The following is a 23,586-nucleotide window of genomic DNA, read 5'->3' on the forward strand; positions in this document are numbered from 1 at the left end:
ATTGTCTTATCTGCTTTATTGGATTTTTCAGCTTTAGGCACTCATACAAGAAGTAGAGAAATCAGAAGCCAGGTCTTTGCTATGTTGCTCTCAGATGTTAAGGCATTGGCAACCTTAGCAACAACCTCCTCTGCTCATGGTGTAAGACCCTAAGTATTCATTTAGGCCAGGAAGTAAGGTTTCCATTCCCTCAAACCAGCCCTTTGGGCATTCAAAAAGGATATTAAATGTCATGGAAAAAATTCACCTGTTTCCGAGAAGTGAGGATTCAAGCTCTCAGACCCCTGTAGGAGGGAGGCTGATCTTTTATTTGATTTGGCAAGATCTGGAGGCAGATCCCTGGGTGGTGAAAGTGTTGAGGGAAGGTTATGAACTTTCTTATGTATCATCCTTGGTTACAGATGGGGAAGAGGCCAGATGTCACAGTGACTAAGATAAGAATACTGTGGTTTTCTTCCTTAAGAACTTGGTTAAGGAAGTGCATGCCAGTCTAGACCTCAACTTTTTACTCGTATTGAAGGTCAAGTTCTACAATATGAGAGCTGTGGCAACCTCTCAGTCTCTTTAAAAACCTCTCGCTGGAGAAAATTGTAATTGCAGCGTAATGGAGATGTAACTCAGTGTTTGCCTCACATTATTAAACTCGTATCCTGAATGATTAGGTTAGTTCTACACTAGTTTTCTTAACTAGTTAGGAATTTCTTGTGCTATGGGAGTGTGAAGTTGCCTAGTTTTGGATTAGGCAAGGGTTTCATTGTTTTATTGATGTTGCTCTGCAAGCCTGGATACAGGACCTTTGTTCCACTGTCATCAAACTGAGAGTGGTTTCCCTTGCAAGGAACTTCCAACAATTTCCAGAGGTCCTTATGGCCTAATGAAGTGGTCCTCACCTGGCAGCAGTACCAGTGGATTGATTCTAATTGTAAGGTATGTGGCATCTCATTCCGGACAGAATTTATTTTTTTCTCTTTGGGGATTAATTCTTGGATCTTCAAACACTTACCCACCACTGTTTTCAGTGTGGGAATCAGCCATCATAATAGAGAGGTAAGATTCATTTCAAAGATATATTTATAATAGTTGATTTTTAACACTTAGCTCCATTATAATAGAGAGGTAAGATTCATTTCAAAGATATATTTCTGAGTCCAGTCCCGTGTCAGCCGGTGAAATTCCATTACAGCACGAATTTCTAGGTATAACAATGCTAGATATACCAGAGAAAAAGAGCTTTCAGGAAAGCTGGGGTTACTACCCCAGTCGAGCGCTCTTCAGGAAGACGCCGGTATAACGAAGGTGAGTGAAATACCACTACCACGGAAATATACTCGAAAGATCTCTCCTATCAAAACCCCAGAAAAGAGCGGTGAGCCGTTACAGCTCCTACACTCAACACCCGCCAGGACGGCGACACACAGCGCCACCTACTTCATTCCATTTTCTAGCACGTGACAAATCTCGTTTCTTTTGTGTGCTCGTCCCTCTTTTTGGATTATTTTCTACATCTACGATGGCATCGAGCACCTTTTCCATCTCTAAGTTAAGTACCATCTTCTTGTGGGGTTTTGTTCTGTTTTATTGGCTGTTTTGGTCTCATATTTCATAAATATTGAGATCTTATTATGACGCCACGGCGTCCCCGCCAGCCATATGTCGACATGCAGGCGACCCCTTCTGTTCTTTCGGTTGGAGTTGTCTCCTCGTCGTTATAGATAGATTTTAACCCTTGGTTCCCTTCCTGGTGGTTCCTGCGGTGGCTCCCCTCCCTTTTTGGTTTTGTTTTGCATTTCATGCCTATCGGCCTTTATTAGGGTGATGCCCCGTCCAGGTATCCCCAGGTTGGGTTCCTTTTATTTTTGGTCTCAAGTAGGCTATTATTATTTTATGCTTGAAGATGGTGCTCTCCTTTTATTTTTAGTATATTTATTTATTTTAATTGTTTTAGTTTTGTTGTTTACCTCTGGTGATGAACGGCAGCCTCAATCTATTTCTAACCTCCCCGAGGTAGGCTACGCTACCTATTGAACATATTTTGATTTTAATTGTTTATGTGTGATGGTTATTTTGTGGTGGCTTGTTTGCTTCCATCCCCTTGCCCTGGGTGCGGAGATCAGGTTGAGGGAGTTTTGGTTGCTGTTTCCTCCGGTGTCGTTTTTAGGTGGGTAGAGTGAGCCCCTTAGTCCTCTTCCTCCATTTGGGGAATCGAGTTCTTTGGATGTGTTTCCTCTAGGCTAGTCGCCTCTTATCCCCTTCTCGATCCCGGTTGGCTCTCAGCACAAAAATTTCTCTCCTGTTGCTTCCTCCTCCCTTTTGCACTCCTTTCCTCTTTCCTAACCTATACTAGGTTAGGCCCATTTTAGGCTTCGCCTAGGGAGGAGTCGGGCTTGGGCTGTGTAGCTCCCTGGAGTAGGCTACCCTTCCAAGTTCATTTGGAGGGAAGGATGCAGTTGAGCGGGTGACATGTTTCTCCCTGTCTCCTGTTCCCTTCCGGGTAGCCTACTTCTCTCCCCTACTCCACCCCTCCCTCCACCCTACCCCAGCCTTGCGACTTGCGGGTGACGCTAGATGGCGTTTCTCCGAGTTCAGGGACTCCTCCTATTGGTAGAGGGATTCGCTCCTCCCATACCGTCCCTTGCTTCGCTGTGGTGGGGTTGGTGGTTTGTTTACTCGAACGTGTTCGAATCACTGTCCCATACCTCTCGCCTCCCCATCGAGCTCGTAGATAGGGTGAAATGTACTTGCTCCGTCTTATGTTACTGAACATACGATCACTTTACCCGTCTTGTTTCTCCGGCGGGAGGTATGGGTGGAAGATTTTTACATCATGTAAGGGAAGCGGACCCCTCCGGTCTCCGGAGTATTTACCATCACTTGTTATTATTATTATTATTGTTAGTATTATTATTATTTTTATTTTTATTTTTTGTTTTAATTTATCTTATATATACGTGAGTCCGGTCCTACACCCGGGGGCTCCGCCGTTATTTTTCTGGCAGCCCTTATGGTTGGTTCCTGGTTTCTCGTTCCTTCATTCCCCTGAGTCCTCCGGGTCTGAAAACCCTTACCTTCCACTCTGTGCATTTAGAGCTTATTGGCCCAGTTTATCATAAGGAGTTCTTCTCCGCCGGAGTATTCGGTTGTAGTTGAGTTTCCGGCCTTGCCGGCTTTAGATTGCTTAGAGTGTGAGGTTCATGTACTTTTATTTTTACAGACTGTTCGCTGTGAGGAGCCGGGTGTACCGCCTCCCTTCAACAACCCTACGGGCACGTAGGTTTGCCGGACCCACGCTGGTTGTGCGGTCCGACTGACGACCTGGTTGTTTGGCACCCCGATGGTTGTGAGGTTTGCTTTGCTCTCTGCTCAACCATCCAGGATGAGTCGGTAAGAAAGTCTTTTTCCCCGGTTCATGCTCCTCATATTGTATATTGTTTATAGGTTCCCGGTCTGGCTTTTTCATTCCTATCTAATTGCTGGTTTCCTTGCAGGCGGACGAAGCTTCCAAGAAGTCTGCCTTGAATCCCTCCGGCCTGGGTGGCTGGGTTCGGAAGGAATGTTCCGTCGGGAAGCCCTACGTCCTCGGCGCCAGGTTGAGGGACTTGCTTTACCCGGCGCACGGTGGCGACAGCAGTGCCAGAAGATCTTGCCACCCCAATCATCCAGCAAATCCGGGATGCGACCAGCCACCCCAAGTGGATATCCTGTATGCCGAGGTCTCGGAGGATGTAGCCGCACTAAATCTCAACCTGGAACCAATGAATACGGAGCAGGACCAGGTGGTAAGTGGTGAGGTAAGTGAGGATGTTGGGGCGGGCCCCCTCTGTTTGACTCCCCTGCTTCATCAGTATCTTCATTTGCAGGTTTTGTGAAGTCTTCCTCCTTGGGTGATAGAGCTCCGTCTGCTATCCCCAAGTTGAAGTTGAAGACTTCATGGAAGGCGAAGGGCTATAAGTCCTCGACTTCCAAGAAGGCATCGCCTTCCCCCGTCGGCTAAGGTTTCAGGACCGGTAGCCTCCGGGAGCAAATCTAGTTCCTCCGGCAAAGGCGCGAGTAAGAGGGCTGCAAAACCAAGCCCTCCTCGCCAACCTTCTTTTTGATGCACAGGCCCTTGCCACTGAACTGTACAAAAGTTTACGGAGGACCTAGACTCTAGGTTTGAAAAAATCACTGATAAGTTTGCCAGTTATGATAACATACTGGCAGGTTTGGCTCCCCACCCCACCCGGCAGAACCACAGTATGCTATCCCCGACACTGCGGACCTCCCGCCGCTCGATGTCGGTAACCCTTGGCGTTTCGACTCCGGGCCATCCAACATGATGGCAAACTTACAGTTGAGGGTCTGGGCACGAGACGGTTGGAAGAATTGGAGTTCTTCCCCGATCTCTTGCCCCTTATCCAGGCTTCGTGAGGCTCACAGAAGAAGCTTGATTCGGTCAGACAAGGTTCCTAGGGAGACTGTCATCATCCCTAGGGACCAAGCTCAGTCGGCTCTCCTGCGCACTCTGACGGAGTGGCAGGCAGAGAACACGAAGTTGACCCCTTTCAAGGGCAATTTACGATGTTCACCCTGGGAGAAGACCTTCCCACCTCCCTGCTTGGACAAAGTTGCTCTGGCTACGGCCCGAGCATGCTTTGATGGTAATCCCTTTACTCAATTAAGGGAAACAGACCCTACTTCCCTGGTATTCCCAGGAAGTAATGAGTTCTGGTGGACGCCCCGTCCACTTTCACTGTCGGCAAGCTGGACCCCTCTGCGCTTCCACACAATTTAGTGAGCAGCTCCCAAGTTGCCGGAATCTTGTTGAAGGCGGAGTTTGAGGCCCGGACTAAGTTAGCCCGGTCCTTGAGCTCCAGCTGCCTTACAGAAGCTACTGCCGTCTCCTGCTCGGACGAACCTTTTTCCAGGTTCTGGCTAAGTCCTTCCTGGCGAGCTTCCAGTCGGACTTGTATGAGTTCATTATGGCCAGACTGGAATGCAGGAAGTTCATCTTTTTGCTGATGCTACCATCCGCCACGAGCCTAACAAGCTCGTTAAAAGCTCGATCTGGGGACCTAACCTCTTCCCTGAAGAAGAGGTTACATCCGTTATGACTGAGGCTACACGGGCCAATCAGAGTCTGCGCTCTCGCTGGGGCATTTCCGCTTATAAGCGCAAGACCCCAGAATCGTCCGGCCCCAGACGAGAGGAGGCAAACGCTTCAGGAGGCATAAGAGGCCCCATCAGGCGGTAGTCCAAGCCGTCCCGGTCTCGGCAGTGGCCCAGCCATCTACTTCAAGTCTCACCCCAACAATACGTGTTGGTCCAACCAGCTCGCCCCTCCTATGTGACCTCACCAGCATACAACCCCACATATGAGGGCCGTGGGTTTTTCACGGCCTCAATAGGGTTGCAAGGAGGAAGAGGCAAAGCCCCCATAGAGGAAGGCCCAACACCACCCCAAGGGGAAGGCCTGGACGTGGTAGGGGGAACAAACCCGCTCCTCCCACTGAGAGAACGCAGGTAGGTGGTCGCCTGTATTGGTTCAGGGACCAATGGACCTTCAGCCCTTGGGCACACAGCATTGTGTCCAAGGACTGGGGTGGAGCTGGATCAAGAACCCTCCTCCTCTAACCAGGTTTTACCAGCCACCCACATCAATCCTACAGGATTATAGAACAGAATTGCTCAACAAACGAGCAATAAAGAAAGCAAGGCACCTAAAGTTTCAAGGCAGGTTATTTACTGTTCCCAAAAAGACTCCGATCAGCAAAGAGTGATCCTGGATCTGTCGCGTCTAAATCTCTACATAAAATGCGACAAGCTTTCGCATGCTTACAATAGCTCAGGTCGGACTCTACTTCGCGCGGGAGCCGTCACCACCTCTATCGATCTTTCAGACGCTTATTATCACGTCCCGATTGCGCGGAACTTCTCTCAGTTCCTCGGTTTCAGACTCGGGAATCAAAGCCTACTCCTTCAGGGTCATGCCCTTCGGTCTGAACATTGCACCCAGGGTATTCACCAAGCTGGCGGACACGGTAGTACAGCAACTCCGGTCCCAAGGAATATCCCTAGCAGCGCCTGGACGATTGGATAATTTGGGCACCAACTGTTCCGGAGTGTCAGGAAGGCCACGTCCATAGTCATCAATTTCCTGGAGTCCCGGTTTTCAGTGAACAGCCCGCCTGGGTCTCCAGTGGCTGGGTCTTCAGTCTGTCCTCCCACACGTTATCTCTCCCGCCTCCCAAGAGGAAAGAGATAGCATCTCTCACCAAGAGATTCTCAAAATCCATCGGCATCCCGCTGATCCCAAGAAAGAGTCCTTGGGTCTCTTCAATTTGCCTCAGTGACAGACCTGCTCTTGAAAGCCAAATTAAAAGACATAAACAGAGTGTGGCGGAGTCGAGCAAATGTCAAGCTCAGAGACAAGGTCTCTCTATCCCTCGAATCTTAAAGACAAGACTGCGGCCTTGGACCACAGTCAGAAGCCTGTCCAAAACAGTTCCACTTCAGTTTCCCCTCCGCACTAGTTATCCACACAGACGCTTTCTCTAAGCGGCTGGGGGGGATATTCACCAAAACAGAAAGTACAAGGAACGTGGTCCACAATGTTTCAGCAGTTCCATATAAACACCCTGGAAGCTATGGCGGTCTTTCTAACTCTGAAGAAAATCCGCCCCCCAACCGGATTCATATCAGGTTGGTGTTAGACAGCGCAGTGGTAGTTCATTGCATCAACAGGGGCGGCTCCAAATCAGGTCGAGTAAACCAAGTAATGGTTGCTATTTTCTCCCTGGCGAACAAGCACGGTTGGCACCTGTCAGCCACCCATCTAGCAGGAGTCCGGAACGTGGTGGCGGATTCCTGTCCAGGACTACCCCGTTGGAGACGGAGTGGTCCCTGGATGTGGGAATCTTTCAAATGGATTTGCCGCCAGGTTCCGGGCCTCCAAGTGGATCTGTTCGCAACGGAGAGCAACTTCAAGCTCCCCTGTTACGTGGCCCCCAACCTGGACCTCAGGCGTTCGCCACAGACGCAATGACAGTAGATTGGAACAATTGGGAGAAGATTTATCTGTTCCCTCCAATAAATTTACTGCTGAAAGTATTACACAAACTCAGGACATTCAAGGGTCAACCAGCCCTAGTAGCCCCTACTGGCCGAAGAGCAATTGGTTCCCTCTCCTTCAGGAACTGGGATTAAGGAGTCTTCGGATTCCCAAGCCCATTCTGACCCAGACAGTACAAACCAAGACTGTGTCAGCTTCCTCAAGGATTCAGAATGCCCTAGTTTTATGGACTTTATAAAGTTCTGCAGCCCAAAAGGAGCAAACATTGACCCTGTCAACACTCTGTTTTTAGAATCAGATAAAAGAGATTCTACTATTAAACAGTATGACTCAGCAGTCAAAAAAATTAGCCTCCTTCCTGAAAGCATCTGAAGCCAAAATCATGACGACTAATTTAGGAGTTTCCTTCTTTAGGTCACTGTTTGAGAAAGGCCTGGCTCCCGCCACTATCACCACAGTCAAGTCGGCATTGAAGAAAGTATTTCTTTACGGCTTTAAAATCGACCTTACAGATTCCTATTTTTCATCCATCCCCAGAGCATGCGCTCGTCTGAGACCAGTATCACGTCCACATTCGGTTACGTGGTTTCTCAATGACGTCCTTAAGTTAGCATCAGAGTTGGATAACTTTCATTGCTCTTATCAGGATCTGTTAAGGAAAGACATTATTTTTGATTAGTTTGGCTTCAGGTGCTAGAATCTCAGAGCTGTCAGCTCACTAGAGGTGATAGTTTTGTTAACTTCCTCCCATCTGGAGAGGTCCTCCTTTCCCCTGACCCTAGATTTTTAGCTAAGAACAAAGACCCACAGGACAGGTGGTCTCCTTGGAAGGTGGTGCCCTTCCTCAAGACCAATCTTTATGTCCAGTTTATACACTTAAATCTTACCTTTAAGAACTCCACAGAGTAAGTCGGGTCCTCTTTATCAGGGAGAAAGGTGGTACTCTTTCTCTGAATGGTATAAGGCAACAAATCCTGTATTTCATTAAACAGGCCAACCCAGATTCAGTTCCTAAAGTTCATGATATTCGAGCAGTTGCTACTTCTATTAATTACTTTCATAATATGGACTTTTCAGAGTTATCTAAATATACGGGTTGGAAATCACCTCTAGTGTTTAAACGCCACTATTTAAAATCACTCAAGCCCTGAAATATTCTACAATAGCAGTGGGAAGTGTCATCTCCCCACCTTAAATAATCATTTCCTTATCCTTTCCTTTCCCCCCGCCCGCCTGCCTCATTTACTTCTCTGCTTATTCTCCTGGTTGTTTATGCCTCACTGCCTGGCCCCTCATATTGATGTATCTTGTATCTACTGATGGAAAAGTGTAATCTGACATGCCATAATTGTTTTCTCTTGTGGGGTACTGGACCGGTTTTTATTTGGCTCCACGTACCCCAGATATGTGTATATATTAATTTTCATTAGTCTTGTCTCTTACGTGTTTAGCCTAAGTTTACGTGTATAGTATTAAGGTTGTGTTTGCTTGTCCTGTGCACATTTCATATTTCACCTACCTTTAAGTAATTTTAAGATTTTTGAGGTTTTTCCCCATCATACCGGGGACCTCCAGTGTATTATAGTATTAAGTTTTTTGATGTGCCTTAGATTTAATATACCTTAGTTTTAGTATTCTTGCTACATGAAAGAGATTACTTGATTAAAATTATTTTCGTTAAAATTTTGCATTTCCTTCAGATTACCCCCTTTTTTCCTTGTAGTTGCAGTCTTGGCATGATTCTCTATCACTATTTCACCGGCTGACACGGGACTGGACTCAGAAAAGGGATTTTGACAGAGGAAAAATCTATTTCTGAGGAAGGTCCCGTGTCACCCGTGACCCTCCCTAGCTCATCTAGTACTCCCCCCCTACTTGCACATGCCAAGTCTGGGGTTAGTGCTAGCATGGAATGAAGTAGGTGGCGCTGGTGTCGCCTCCTGGCGGGTGTTGGGAGTGTAGGAGCTGTAACGGCTCACCGCTCTTTTCCGGGGTTTTGATAAGGAGAGATCTTTGAGTATATTTCCATGGTAGTGGTATTTCACTCACCCTTCGTTATACCGACGTCTTCCTAGAAGACGCTTGACTGGGGGTAGTAACCCCAGCTTTCCTGAAAGCTCTTTTTCTCTGGTATATCTAGCATTGTTATACCTAGAAATTCGTGCTGTAATGGAATTTCACCGGGTGACACGGGACCTTCCTCAGAAATAGAATTTTCCTCTGTCAAAATCCCTTTTATAATAGGTTATTTTTTCAATACTTACCTCTATTATGCATCACTCTCACTACTTGTGGATGGAAAAAAGTAGAAAATGATAGATCAAACCAGCAGTTTACCCAAAAGTAATGGGCCAGATGTTCAAACTGAACGATCCTTTTAGTTTTTTTAGTTTTCACACTGTTGTCCTGCATGATGGGGAGAACACTGCTATCATATAAGGGAGTCAGGTCTTTGAAAAATAAATTTTATTATTAAAATTTTCATTGTTATTTCCTTTCAATATGTATTAAGTGATATCTGTACAGTATATTCTTTTCTTTGCTGTTCGATGTCAAGGGCGAAGGAAGTCATAACACCCAAGTACCTACTCCTTGTATTGCAATATTTGTATTGATTATTCCAGATCTGTCTCAGACAGGGTTTGTTCCTTAATCACAGAGGAAGTGCACAAGATATAGGACAGTGCAGAAGACTTCATTCCATGTTTAACCCTGCAGAAGGAAAATTTGATGTAATACAGTCCCCCTTGAATAACCTGCTTTAAGGCTTGAGTGTTTTGGGCTGAAGTGCAGAGTGCCTATGGTGGCTTTCACAGGTTAGCTATTTCCCTGTACCACCTTAGAATTTAGTCAGTTCATTATTTATCCTTAACATTTTGTATTGTGTTGTAATTTATTTAACAAAAGTGAATTAAATGAAACTGTATCTCCAATGGGATTCTTTATTTTCATATTCAAATATTGTGTACAATATATTATATGCCTAATAATTCACAAAATTGTTTGAAGATTTTGTGGCCTTTAGTTAGTTTTTCAGCAAATCCAGTTGTGAAGGATGGAGATAAATTAGATAAAACAAACATCTCGATTGTGAAAGGTTACAACCAGCTTCTTTCATTGAAATACAAATATTATAAAGAAAACTTAAAAATATTACAGTACATGGTTTCAAAATGAAACTCCATGGCTCAGGAATGTAAACATGTATACTATATAGGACACAACTTGCCTAAAAATCAAGAAATGTACATCCACACCTTATCCATTATAATAATTGCTAAACTCAGCAGTTATATTTTCGAGCATGCGCTCCTTACTGTCAATTTTAATGTAGACTCATAAAGTTGTCTTGTTTCATGTTTGATCATAGTATAGTTAAAATCAGCATCTTTACTGTGGCTGAGGTTCATAGCAGACTGTTACCAAGAATGTACTTTGTTGTGTGTGTAGGCTGCAGGATTTTCAGGAAGTATAGCATTATGCCCACTAAAAGGAGTAGAGACTTAAAAATAGTTTAATATTTCACTTTTACTATTGTTTAGAAACTGTGGTTGGAACTGTGAATAACCCTTGGGGGTTCATATAATATAAAAAAACTTGGTCTTTTCAGCAGTGAAAAACAAAGATGATAATATTGACAGCAACTGTAATAAAAATAAGAAAGACTGGTGTAACCATTTTTTATTAGTTAATTACATCTCATCAAAAATTAGTGTATGACATTGGTCTCATTTTCTAGTAATAAAATAATCAAAATAATAATCATTCTATTAATTTGAAAACGTTTTCTCCCAAAAACTTATTGATCTGAAGGCCAAAAATACAGCAGGTCTCAGTACACTGTAAAGTAAAATCCAATTAAAAAAATAATTTTGTAACATAAACATTGTAATTGAAATTGTAATATATATGTTATACTTCTTTAATGTTAAATTGGCACAAAAACTGCCAGCAATAAATGATGAAAGTTAGAGTATTTGTAAACTGTCTGGCATAAACGGCATAATACTGATAAATGAGCTCACACCTTACACGTAAATCATGTGATACAGAGAGAGATGCTAACTGAACTGAGAGATCTCAGTTAAAGTCATCTGCTTAACAAAGGGGAATCCCTAGTACAGTAATGGCAGATGTTAAAAAGATATTGGACATAATAACATAAATTTACAAAAATATTACTAGATAAAACTGCACCTGAATCAAAATGCAAAAATGAATAAACAGCTTCTGAATAAAAATATAAAAAGTGAATATAATCATAAATAGTTGGAAGTATCATGATCTGCAGTAAAAATTTTCTTTTTTCCATGTGTGCTTGATATATTAAACATTTCCTTTCACTTGAGAATAACAATTTCAACATAATTTGGTGAGAATCAGCTAATGAAAAAATTGCGAGGATTTCATTTTGATTTTTCAGTCCTTGCAGAGTTACACAGAGGGAATGGCAAAATATTTTTTGGAATACTTACTTCATATACTTTTAGTACAACTAAGGATAACTTTGGTCACATAAGTAATATTTACACACTAAACTGAAACATAAATTACAGTATATTATAAACAACTGATCCTTCTACCTTACAATTAAACAAGATTATTTTAGCTTGCTTAAACTCAAATTCCATCTCAATTGAATCACATGAATTTGTTCCTGGTAAACAGACTTTTCATCAATTGTTAGTCTTCCTTGGTGCAACATCTGTGCACACGCATCACCAACCAACCTGCTGCCGTTACAATTGTTCTTTTACTTTCACTGTTTTTATGTTTATGCCAGACGGGTAATACAGTAAATGTACATTAGACCTATGCAAAATGCCTGACAAAAAGTATGCACAAATTTTGCACACACAAGACATGGTAAAAGGAGGCCATCATGCACAATGGTATAAATCATAAGGGGCTAATATGGATTAATCTTCTATTTACACACACCATACCTGTATATAATTTTTTTCATTATATATATGTATGTGATATATATATATATATATATATATAATATAATAATAATAATATATATATATATATATATATATATATATATATATATATATCTTCAAGTCATATATATATCTATATATATATATATATATATATATATCTATATATATATATATATATATATATATATATATATATATATATATATATATATATATATATATATATATATATATATAGGATATATATATCCTATATATATATATATATATATATATATATATATATATTTATATATATATATATATCATATATATATATATATATCTATTGCTATATATAAATTTTATTTTTAAGTAGGCATTGCCTGAGTTTTCTTACATGTTCATTAAGGAAATCCTTAACAAATGGCAAATTATGATTATGAACGTATGTTTCTTATATAAGTATTTAAGTTTGTATGCATTTGTAAGAGCTTTGACACAAAATACACGTACAGTATTTGTGTGACCTCTGAATTAGTGTTGTGTGTTAGTGAGAAAATGACACATGCACCAGGTTTTGTTTTTCAAGACTGTTTGGTCCACATAACATCGTAGGAATTCGGAGATTAGAATGTCATGAGTCATGCACAGTGGTTACACAATGTCTCTGTGTTCCTCTGAGAATGCAGACTCGCACAGTTATCCAGGTTTTTCAATTAACAGCTTTGGTTTAAGTGCTGTAATCAAATTCAAATTTTAAAGCTTATATTGATAAAGTATTGAAGTTTGAATCCTACAAAAATTAAAGCACAAACAACTCATCAAGTAAACAATAATGCTAATTAAAGTACTTTGAATAAAATCTTGTCAATATTTGAAAAACAACACTTGTTTAATTGACAGACAAGCATACAGAAATATCAGACTAAATGGACACATATAAGCTTATACATTTTGTCATTTTAATAACTGGTCATCTTGATATCCATATAATGTATATACAAGATATACATATGCATGTACATGTCAACATTAATGTATGAATATAGAATACACATGTCCATGATGTGCATGTATAGCTTATAAGCACAGTGAATGCCATTTGTTCACCTTGGTGCACATGTTTATAAGCTTTATAATCTTCCCTCTTGAAATATTTGTTCATGAAACAGTGAAAGATTTGGAAGTAAATTCAGTGTAAATAAATTACTTATTGTTTGTAAACTAATAAAAAAAACTGGTCGTTGTTTTATTTCATGGTAAAATGAGCACATAAGGATAACTAGGATTGTTAAATATTACATACCTACAGTATTGTGTACTGTGTGTTTATACACGACACATTATATGCAACAAATTTTGTTAATATATATGTACATGTGTACCTTCAGATATTAATTGGTATAAAATCACTTTGTATCAAGGCTGGATATATTAACTGTCAGTAAACAATACAGTAGTCCATTTTCTTTAGCATTAAGCATAGCCGACATAAAAATCTTGAGTTTCACTCTTCATTTTGTCTGTCCAGCTTGTCTTCAGTGTGAGATTTAACTTCTTTAAAAGGTATGAATCTATTCGACATGGAAATTCTTTTGTGATTGTTTTTTCTGTTAGTTTGAATCCAAGCACTTGAAAATATCTTGTCAAAATATTTATTTAGTACAATAACTACTACAACATGAATACTGTAATATGAGAGACTGGAAGCCTTGCTATTAGACCAACTACAGATTTTGTTGCCCATTCAACATTGTCTTGACACCTTAAATGTTGCATGTAAGTCATCATTTGATATTTAGTAACTGTGGTATTCTTATTGACTTTCACTGGAATGCTGTCACAAAACCACTTCTATTTTTTTTTTGTATTACATGTATTGTTCATATGATTGTTTGTCTGTCTGTTTGCCTGTCTGTCTACTTATACAATACACAACCTTAACCATAATTAACCAGGCGTATGATCTCTGCATGTGACTAAAGTAACATTCATATAACGTAAGTTACAACTAACAAATTAAAAAACAATGCACTTCAATGAATAACACTATCCTTCACTAACTACAATCATAAAAATGACTCATTCTTAATATAAAAGTCTTGAAGTAAATAAATATGTAGAGAACATTTTGGTTTAGTTTGATGTATACAAAGAACAAATAGTTGTAAACAATCTTATTCCTTTGCCATTAAAAGGCACAATACTTTTGTTTGTAATGCATATCAGTAAAGATTCAGAAAAATGATACATGAGAAAAAAATTTATTTAAACCTAATAGCTTAACAATGATAAAAATTTAGTTATAATTTGATATGAACTTGAAGTTGTAAATGTGTAAATTAAATCTTTTGAATTGATGTAAACCCAAAGTAAATTGTTATTTTCCCTATTTCATCTTTGTGTATTCCACGTGCAATTTAATAAGTGAACACACACAATGTCAGTATTTTATATATACCATAAATATTTATACTTTTATCTATAAATTACGAATATAATAGAAAATTGAACTAATTAATCTAAACTTAGCCTCAATATCAAAATATTTATTACATTCAACTAGAAAAAAGTTTTAAACGAGGTTTGTCTGAGTTTCATAACCAGGTCTTAAACTTCTTGAACGAAGATTTATAGAAAATTGAGTTAGCCTTGACGTGAACTCAGCCCAGACAATTTCTAGTTCAGCCTCTGATAATTAGGCCTAAAGAAGCAATACATACACTCCTCCATCATCACAGATTCCATGGGGTTCCTTACTAACTACTTCATTTAGTAAGTATCTATTTATTTCGGGGGGTGGGGGAGGAAAAGGGGAGAGGAGATAAACTGATGAAGAAGTGAAATCACAGTGACCTTGTTGCTTAGGCTATATGCATACTGCTCTCTGACAGGCAAAATTTTGCATTTTCTCTTTCTGAACCCATTAATTCTTTTCATACATGTTTCAATTGTCCATTATTTCCTTTCATAGACAGGTAAAAAGTTCGTCTAATGAAAATTTCACTCTTCAAATCACCCAGTCATCTCTCAAAAAAAAATTTTTTTTTGTGTCCCTTGTGTTTCAAGTATGCCTCTTTTTAATCTGACAGTCATCTGCTTTCACTGATCTTGTGGTTATTCATTGTACTATTTTCTGATTATGTGGTATTCAAACCAAAATACTGGGCATCTCTGCCATAGACAGAGACAACAAACCGGCACTTCTTAATTGCATTCTCATCTCACACAAATGGAAATTCAATCATGGCAAAGTAAATAGAACCTCCTTTGCTCTATGGGTGCCCAGTTGCTTTCAATCACCTGCACTCTGCAATGTTGCTGGATTGAGTACTAATTCACTATTGCTCCTACTTGCATTGGAATGAACATCTGCTAATTTTGATGCCTTTGACGCCTGAAAAAGATAATTGAGTGTTAAAACATAGTATCGTGGATGAACAAGATTGTTAAGTGCGACTTTCTTGATTATGGTAACCAGTTTGTAAACCACAAAAGTGAGATTTCCATCTACAAAACGACAGCCATGCTAATTTACAAAACTAAATCATTCATGATGAAACTGATTTTAAAGTACTGTAATGTATGGTATGTCAATTAGTACAGTAATGCTAAATAAAAAAGAAATGTGGTAAAAATTCATGGCTTACACATTCCTGGTAAATGGGAATTCTGCAAAAATAATCACTACTAAACCAAAACTTGTTAAAATGGGAACAAAGATATATCATAGATTTTCTAATATTGCTCTTGAAGAAATCTGTCAACTGGCCAAACGCAACTGTTGCATATGTTGTATTGTATAGTGTACATACAGCTTTTGTAGCATTCTAAAAATGGTTATTAAGAAACTTGTCAAATGGTAAAAAATGATACTTTACAAATACAAATATTCTGTATGGCATATATCAAGTTTCTGTAGTTTTCTGACTTAATTTCATTTACAAACCCATACAGTGTGAGTTATCCAGAATATGGTTTTATGCTACATGAAAGAAAAATGGTAACCACCGTCATAAGGCATCTCTACAAGAGTTCAGTTAATTTGTTAAGAGTTGACAATCAACCCCATTCACATTAAAAGGCTGGAAAATAGAAATAAAAAAGTGGGCAAAGTATTTATGAAGAGCAAGAGATTTGTATATACTTAATATACAGGTAAATATTTTCTGCCAAAAATTGTAGCCAAATTGCCCAGTTCAATAGAATAAATGCGAAGGTTTCATTCCTGGTTGAATCTTAAGCATTTTAGTTGCATTGTGCATGGTACTGTTGCTTAAAAATTTACTAATTTATTATAAATTAGCTGATGCTGAAATTTTATTTCATTTAGTGATGTGCACTTCTTTTTTGAAAGTATACCTAACAAACTATAACGGGAACGCTGTTCAATCTGGTGGATGATCAGATTATACAGTAAAGGAACTGAGTTGATATAGTATATTATCAGATTATACGATAAAGGAATTGAGACAACTTAGAGCATTTGGGGCCCTCTAAGGGTACAGGGTTTGTCAGTCTTGCTGGAAATATGGCACTATCCACTTACTAACTCCAGACTTAATGTACTGTACCCTGTTTTGCCGATTCTAAGGATTTTCAAAAAATGAACTGCTAAAAGATCAGTGCCATCAGTGACCAACATACTTCTAGTAGACAAGGAAATGGAGCTGATAAAAAAAAGATTGTCTTTAATGCTGTAGGAGGCATCAAGGGGTGTTGCACAGTCACAATGCACCATCTTCATCCATAAATGTAGGTACAAAACTGTTTTTTGGCGATTGGTATATAATAAACCAACTGTTCAATACCTTTTGTATATCTATAGTATGTTGTTTGGTTCCTGTTTCTTGTTCTGTCCTTAGAGCACTATTGTTCTTTTGTATTCAATGTTTTGAGTGGAGAGGGGTGTAAGCAAAAGTTAACTACCAAAGCAGCCATTCATTTGGAAGTTTCTTCAGATACCTGTATTTAAATATTAATATTGATATTTAAATATGATTCTTTTTTCCATGTAGACCTTTCATTTTATGGGATTCTTCGAAAATGAAAATATGTTTGTTGCCTTCTCTCTCTAGTATATGGTTACATGTTGGTTTTTAGCCTGCTGGTCTCCTTCACTTGCTTATAAACTGTCAATATTGTAATTAATTACTGTAAATGTTGTAATTAATTATTGTAAATATTATGTGTTGATAGTATTACTGCAAATATCTTCATAATTACATCCATCTTTTGGCAATCACTTAATGTATGTTAATAGCTTATTAAGAGCCAGAAGGATTTATAACCTTTATCTTAAGTTTTGAAAAGTAGTGAAATGCATAATGATGTATGAGCAAAATATTTTCTCTTTCAGGCCTGATGTCACCTTACTATTCACAGAACTTTATTGTGTTTTACAATCTCTGAAGTATTCTTAAAGGTAAGATAATTTTCTTATGGTCTAGTCATTAACTGGAGAGAGTACTGTTTTGGTCATTCATGATTTGGGGTTGATTAAAATTTTCTGTAAAGAATGGACTGGATTTCTTTTATCTGACTTGGTAGTTGGCCATATGATTAACCCTTTAACGCCTATTGGACGTAGCAAACGTCGACTAAAATTGTCTGTTGAATGCCGAGTGGACGAGCAACGCCGACTGAAAATGCTTTTTTAAATATTCGCGAAAAATAATTATAGGCCTAGTTTGCGGAAGGTTTCAAATCACGCGCCTTGAGGGATGCTGGGAGTTCACAGATCAAGCTGTTGTTTTGTTTATAAGCGTCACCCAGACGCGCATGCGCGAATTCCCTCCTCGCACCAGATAGCATCAGCGTCGGACCTTGCGGGAGCGATTTTTTGACGCATCTGTGTTTTGCAGAACTTTGGCGAGTGTTTGCGTATTCGTGCTTTAACAGGACGTTTGCAGAGATGTCACAAAGCCGTCAGGACCGTGAAAGGCGCATACTGCCTGTCGGTAGTGAGCGTGTGAGACGAGTTATAGACTGGGATGCTGGAGAAGGACCCAGCAGCCAAAGTGACCCAGCTTCTCAGCGCCGTGTTGTTCGCCCACGTGTGACCGAATCCGACCAAAGACCACATCCGTGCCTTTTACGACCCCTAGGAAGCATCGGGGTGTCCTGAGGGGCATCCGTAAATTTTTGAAAAACTTTTTCCTTCGCTGAAAATCCTGGCATTTCTTGAGTCACCTTGTCGTAATTTTTTCGCCATTTTATATTATTCGTTACATAAAGTGTTATGTGCGCAATTTCATGTAGAATACAACAAAAAATAAATCATTCTTTTAGCTTTTAACAGTTTTGAAATATTTTAATTTAAATCACGATAACTGACAAAATTTTAACATTTGGTCAATTTTGACTCGACCGAAATGCTCGAAAAACGCAATCGTAAGCCAAAATTCTTACATTCTAGTAACAATCAATCATTTACCTTTATTCTGCAACAAACGGAAAGTCTCCAGCACAATATTTCGATTTATGGTGAATTTTTAAAAAAAACTTTTTCCTTCGCTCCGCAAAAATCCTAGCATTTCTTGAGTCACAGTGTCGTAATTTTTTCGCCGTTTTATATTATTCGTTACATAAAGTGTTATACATCAAAATGTGCGCAATTTCATGAAGAATACAACAAAAAATAAATAATTCTTTTAGCTTTTAACAGTTTTGAAATATTTTCATTTAAATCACGATAACTGACAAAATTTTAACATTCGGTCAATTTTGACTCAACCGAAATGCTCGAAAAACGCAATTGTAAGCCAAAATTCTTACATTCTAGTAACAATCAATCATTTACCTTTATTCTGCAACAAACGGAAAGTCTCCAGCACAATATTTTGATTTATGGTAAATTTTTGAAAAAAACTTTTCCCTTCGCTCCGCAAAACATCCTAGCATTTCTTGAGTCACATTGTCGTAATTTTTTCGCCGTTTTTATTATTCGTTACATAAAGTGTTATACATCAAAATGTGCGCAATTTCATGTAGAATACAACAAAAAATAAATCATTCCTTTAGCTCTTCACAGTTTTTTAATAATTTCATTGAAATCACGATAGCTGACAAAATTTTAACATTTGGTCAACTTTGACTCGGCCGAAATGCTCGAAAAACGCAATCGTAAGCCAAAATTCTTACATTGTAGTAACAATCAATCATTTACCTTCATTCTGCAACAAACGGAAAGTCTCTAGCACAATATTTCGATTTTTGGTGAATTTTTGAAAAAAACTTTTTCCTTCGCTCCGCGCGCGCGGACTCCGCTGAAAATCATGTCATTTCTTGATTCAGCTTGCCGTAATTTTTTCGCCGTTTCATATTATTCGTTACATAAAGTGTTATACATCAAAATGTGCGCAATTTCATGTAGAATACAACAAAAAATGATTCATTCTTTTAGCTCTTCACCATTTTGTAATATTTTTTATATAAATAACGATAAATAGAAAAAATCAACCTTTGGTCAACTTTAACTCGATCGAAATGGTTCAAAAATGCAATTGTAAGCTAAAAACTTACAGTCTAGTAATATTCAATCTATTTCCTTCATTTTGGAACAATTGGAAAGTCTCTAGCACAATATTTTGATTTTGGTGAATTTTTGAAAAACTTTTTACGTCCGCGCGTTACGAATTCATGCATCATTTTGTGATAATATTTTCTGTGTTGCTTTAATCGTTTTACAATCTGTTATATACCAAAATCATTGCAATTTAGTGTACAATACAACTAAAAAAAATTTAACTCATTAGCTTTAACCGTTTTGCTTACAGCGCGATTAGTATACAATTATATACGAGTTTTTTTTCGCTGTCATATATTCCAATATTTATTATATGATAATGATATTTTTTTCATTTCTGATGATTGCATACTAAACTTCAGGCAATGAGAAAAAAAGGAGCCAAAAATGAACTCTTAATCTTATAAACTAAGCACGCTGTGATTTTTTGAAAAAAACTTTTTTTCCGCTTCGGCGCTACCTCTCGGAGGCCGCCGGCATACGGGAGACGTTTTTGAAAATAGGGCTTCGGCGTTAAAGGGTTAAGGAACAAGTACATGTACAGGAAGGAATGAATAGCAACTTCTGTTTCCTTTGGCATCTGTATGGGACATCAGTAGCTCGTTACATAATTGACAATAAATCTCATAGCAAGTCGCACATAAATGTATCACATTAAAAGCTTACAAAATAGAAATAGAGTTGGCAAACATTTTTATATAATACTGAGCTCTGGATATAAAGTAGCACCTCAGCTGAGCAGACACTGGCTTTCTTATAAGTACAAAATCCCTTAGCTAGGTTGTAGCCTGCACTTCAATAGTGTGTACTGTATTTTCTAGATATCTTACAGCTAACAGCAAATCCACATGTTTCCTAACCTAAACTACATTCAGTTTAAGAGATTTATCTAAAAATGTATAACATCCAAATGGTAGCATCACAAAAAATAATCATAATACAGCAGACTAAGCTAAGCTGAGATTGGTTGAATTGAGGTGTTATTGTATTTCTGCCCAGAATTGTAACTAAATTGTCCAGTTTAGCAAACCATTGGTAGAGCTATTATACTGTACAACATTCCATCATAAATGTGGAGGTTTTATATTCCTAAAATGAATCTAAAGTGCCTGTCTGTTTGCTGAATGCAATAGACTTAACATGATCTAGACAGAAATAGATCCCACATGTTAAATGTAAGTAGTGAATTATTAAAGTTGTATATAAACTAAGAAGTGTAAGAAATGTCATGTCAAGTATAATTTCTGTTAGAATTGAGAACTGCTACAGAAATATTGCACCCTACAGAAAAAGGAATGTTTTGGAATTTAGTACTTCTAAGAAATAAATTTGTGAGTGCAGTGTAGGGTTCAATTATGATAGTGTTTTTAATGCCACCATAAGGTTATGGCAATGTTCAAACCAGTTAAGAAAAAATCTGCCACTTAAACCTCCACTTAACAGATGAGTTGGTCTTAAAGATATGAAAACTGAATTCTACAGTCTTAAATTTGAACCTTGTTAGAATTCCCTCACAAAATTCAATGGCACTTTAGGAGAAACCCAGTAAGTCTACTAAAAGTCTTGATTTTTAAGTATGTCTTAGGAGAGATGCATGCAGTAAATTTCTAATCTTTATATTACTGACCTTTCGTACCTTATGCTTACAACAGCTATTATTAGTCCTCTGTGGGTAATTTCTTGTCTACCAAACTCGGTAAAAGATACTCTCCACTCTCCAAGTAATAAAAACAAGAGTACAAGACAGCCACCATATTGATCAAATCCTAGTATGGCACAGATAGTTAGGGCATATATCAATACTATAACAGGGCTATATTGCATACTTACCAATGACATTTTGCTTTGAGAAGAGGCCGGTCTAGATCCTCCCATGCTTTGCTTGCTGCCTTCATCGATGTACTCAACATGAAGACCAAGGCTTTGGTCGTCATCACCATCATCGATATAGTTTGGGATGGTTGACCTTATTGTTTGTGCTGACTTGGATGCCTCATTCTCTTCATTTTCTTCTGGTTCTTTGTCCTCCTCAGGAACCAGAGGTTGTGGGATATTTTGGTCCTCTGTTGAGTCATCTGCTAACGTTTCACGAGATGGGGATAGAAGTGCCTTTTCATCTAGCTGTTTATTTCTGCTGTAGAAAAATTAAAAGACTTGCATAAGGATGTCGAAAAATTAAAAGACTTGCATAAGGATATGGGAATATTGAAGTCTTGTAGTGCAAGTGACTTTGAATCCAAACTGCAAACTTCCAGTTTCCTGAATGCACATTTACAATATCCGGATGCTTTCAACAAAACATTGGATAAGCTGCTTATAGAATAGGGTAAATATGTGCACCAATATGTTGTTATTAATTATTTTATTTACTTAAAAAAAAAAAAAAAGGTTTATTCTTAGAGGTGTTGACACTAGCAGGTGATATCCCTAAGGTTTTCACTAATGAATATGCCCTTAAACTTGCTGTAACCCCCTTACAGGTACAGACAACCATCAACCTGCTTTGGTATCATATCTAATATTCAGTAATACCTCAAACTTATGCAAGGTTAGGTTCCAGAACCCCTCGCACAATGCGAGGATTCGCCTAAGTTTGGTACAGTCATTAAAAATGCTAATAAATGCTTATTTCTAGAGTTTAAACACTAAATATGTCCCTAATCATGCTCCCAAAGTATTAAGCTAATTTTTAAATGAAATTAAAGTTACTGTAATTTAATTTAAAAGTTAGCTTAATACCTTACTCTTAAAAAGGAAATAAATAATTGATGTAAAAATAGAGTACAGTATCGTAATGGGTACTGTAATTGCCATACTAGCGCATTTACAGTAGTTATGTATGTACAGTGCTCCCCCATTTTTACGTGGGAATAGGTTCCAGAACCTACTGCGGAAATGCAAAATCCCTTCTAAAAATGCTTATACCTGGCTTATAACTACCAAATACTTTGTACCCCTTAAACTAAAACACTTATAACTACTTATTTTAACATTCCACTGCTTAATTTGATAGTTCAAACAAAAATATACCGTTAATTATCACACTAAAACAATTTAATATTTCAAACAAAAATACATTCCAAATCATCATCCCAAAACACCCAAAGTAACCTTACATTACAGTACCCTCCTACTCCTGTTACTCTTAAGTAGCTATATACACCCCTAAAATGCTTATAACTTCCTATTTTAACAATTCATCGCCAAAATGGCAGTTCAAACAAAAATATACCTCAGACTATCATCCCAGACCACCCTAATATTTCAAAGTCAGGTTGCAAAATTAAGTTCAAACCTACAACTGCTACTCTTATGCATCCCCTGTCATTCAGACACACGTTTTCTTTGGCCTACATAACTTTGCGCATCGTTCTGCTCATATTGCACCGCATATATTTTACGCATAGTTTTGAAGTGATATTTACTGTACAGGTATGTATTTTAAGATAGTACTACTATATAGAGCATATCTAAAATACGTGGGTAGTTTAGATCAACTGGTCATGTACATACCTCCAAACAGAATGCTAGGTTTGTTAATAACATCATGTTAGTATTTTCGTGATTACTTACAAATACACCATCTTAAACATTTTACCCTTAAAAATATATATGTGCAAGAGAGAGAGAGAGAGAGATTTTTCTGTATCATTCGTAGTTATTTTATTTAACCAAATGGACAACATAATAATAATAACAATGTAATTTAAAAATTTATGCATTTCTAGAGTAAATTATGTGAAATTTTAAACAAACAAATACATATTTCCAATCTTTTCCAAAGCTCTCAAGTGAGGGGGGGGGAGGTTGGACCTGTCATATATGTCAAATATCTGACCAGAGGGTGTGGTCAGATATTTGACACATATGACAGGTCCAACCTCCCACCCCCTCACGTCAGAGCTTTGGAAAAGATTGGGAATATGTAAGTGTTTGTTTAAAATTTCATATTTACTATAGAAATGCAAAAATATTTAAATTACACTACAGCCATACCCCAAACTTATGCGAGGTTAGGTTCCAGAACCCCTCCTGCAAAGTGAATTTTTGCGTAAGTGTGGCATGGTCTTTAAAAA

At 38.3% G+C, this 23,586-nt stretch overlaps 1 protein-coding gene and 1 long non-coding RNA gene across 13 annotated transcripts in view; one reads left to right on the forward strand and one right to left on the reverse strand.

The window, feature by feature from the left end:
* Positions 1-11,609, forward strand: part of LOC136836556 (uncharacterized) — a 109,095-nt gene extending 97,486 nt beyond the window's left edge. The window contains exon 2 of the long non-coding RNA XR_010852426.1: positions 9,673-11,609. This is a non-coding gene — a long non-coding RNA (uncharacterized lncRNA). The remainder of the gene's footprint in view (positions 1-9,672) is intronic.
* Positions 11,610-13,755: 2,146 nt separating this feature from the next.
* LOC136836438 (uncharacterized) overlaps positions 13,756-23,586 on the reverse strand; it is a 527,535-nt gene continuing 517,704 nt past the window's right edge. For 9 of the 12 annotated variants that reach the window (XM_067100688.1, XM_067100680.1, XM_067100682.1 and 6 more), the window contains 2 exons: positions 21,341-21,644; positions 13,756-15,379 (listed from right to left, as the gene is read on the reverse strand). In XM_067100688.1, coding sequence (XP_066956789.1) covers positions 15,278-15,379; positions 21,341-21,644 — 406 coding nt within the window. In that variant the 3' untranslated portion in view covers positions 13,756-15,277. The remainder of the gene's footprint in view (positions 15,380-21,340; positions 21,645-23,586) is intronic. The other 3 variants (XM_067100681.1, XM_067100689.1, XM_067100693.1) reach the window with 1 other exon arrangement.

Source organism: Macrobrachium rosenbergii, chromosome 56, assembly GCF_040412425.1.
Source record: "Macrobrachium rosenbergii isolate ZJJX-2024 chromosome 56, ASM4041242v1, whole genome shotgun sequence".
NCBI classification, from domain to species: Eukaryota; Metazoa; Arthropoda; class Malacostraca; order Decapoda; family Palaemonidae; genus Macrobrachium; species Macrobrachium rosenbergii.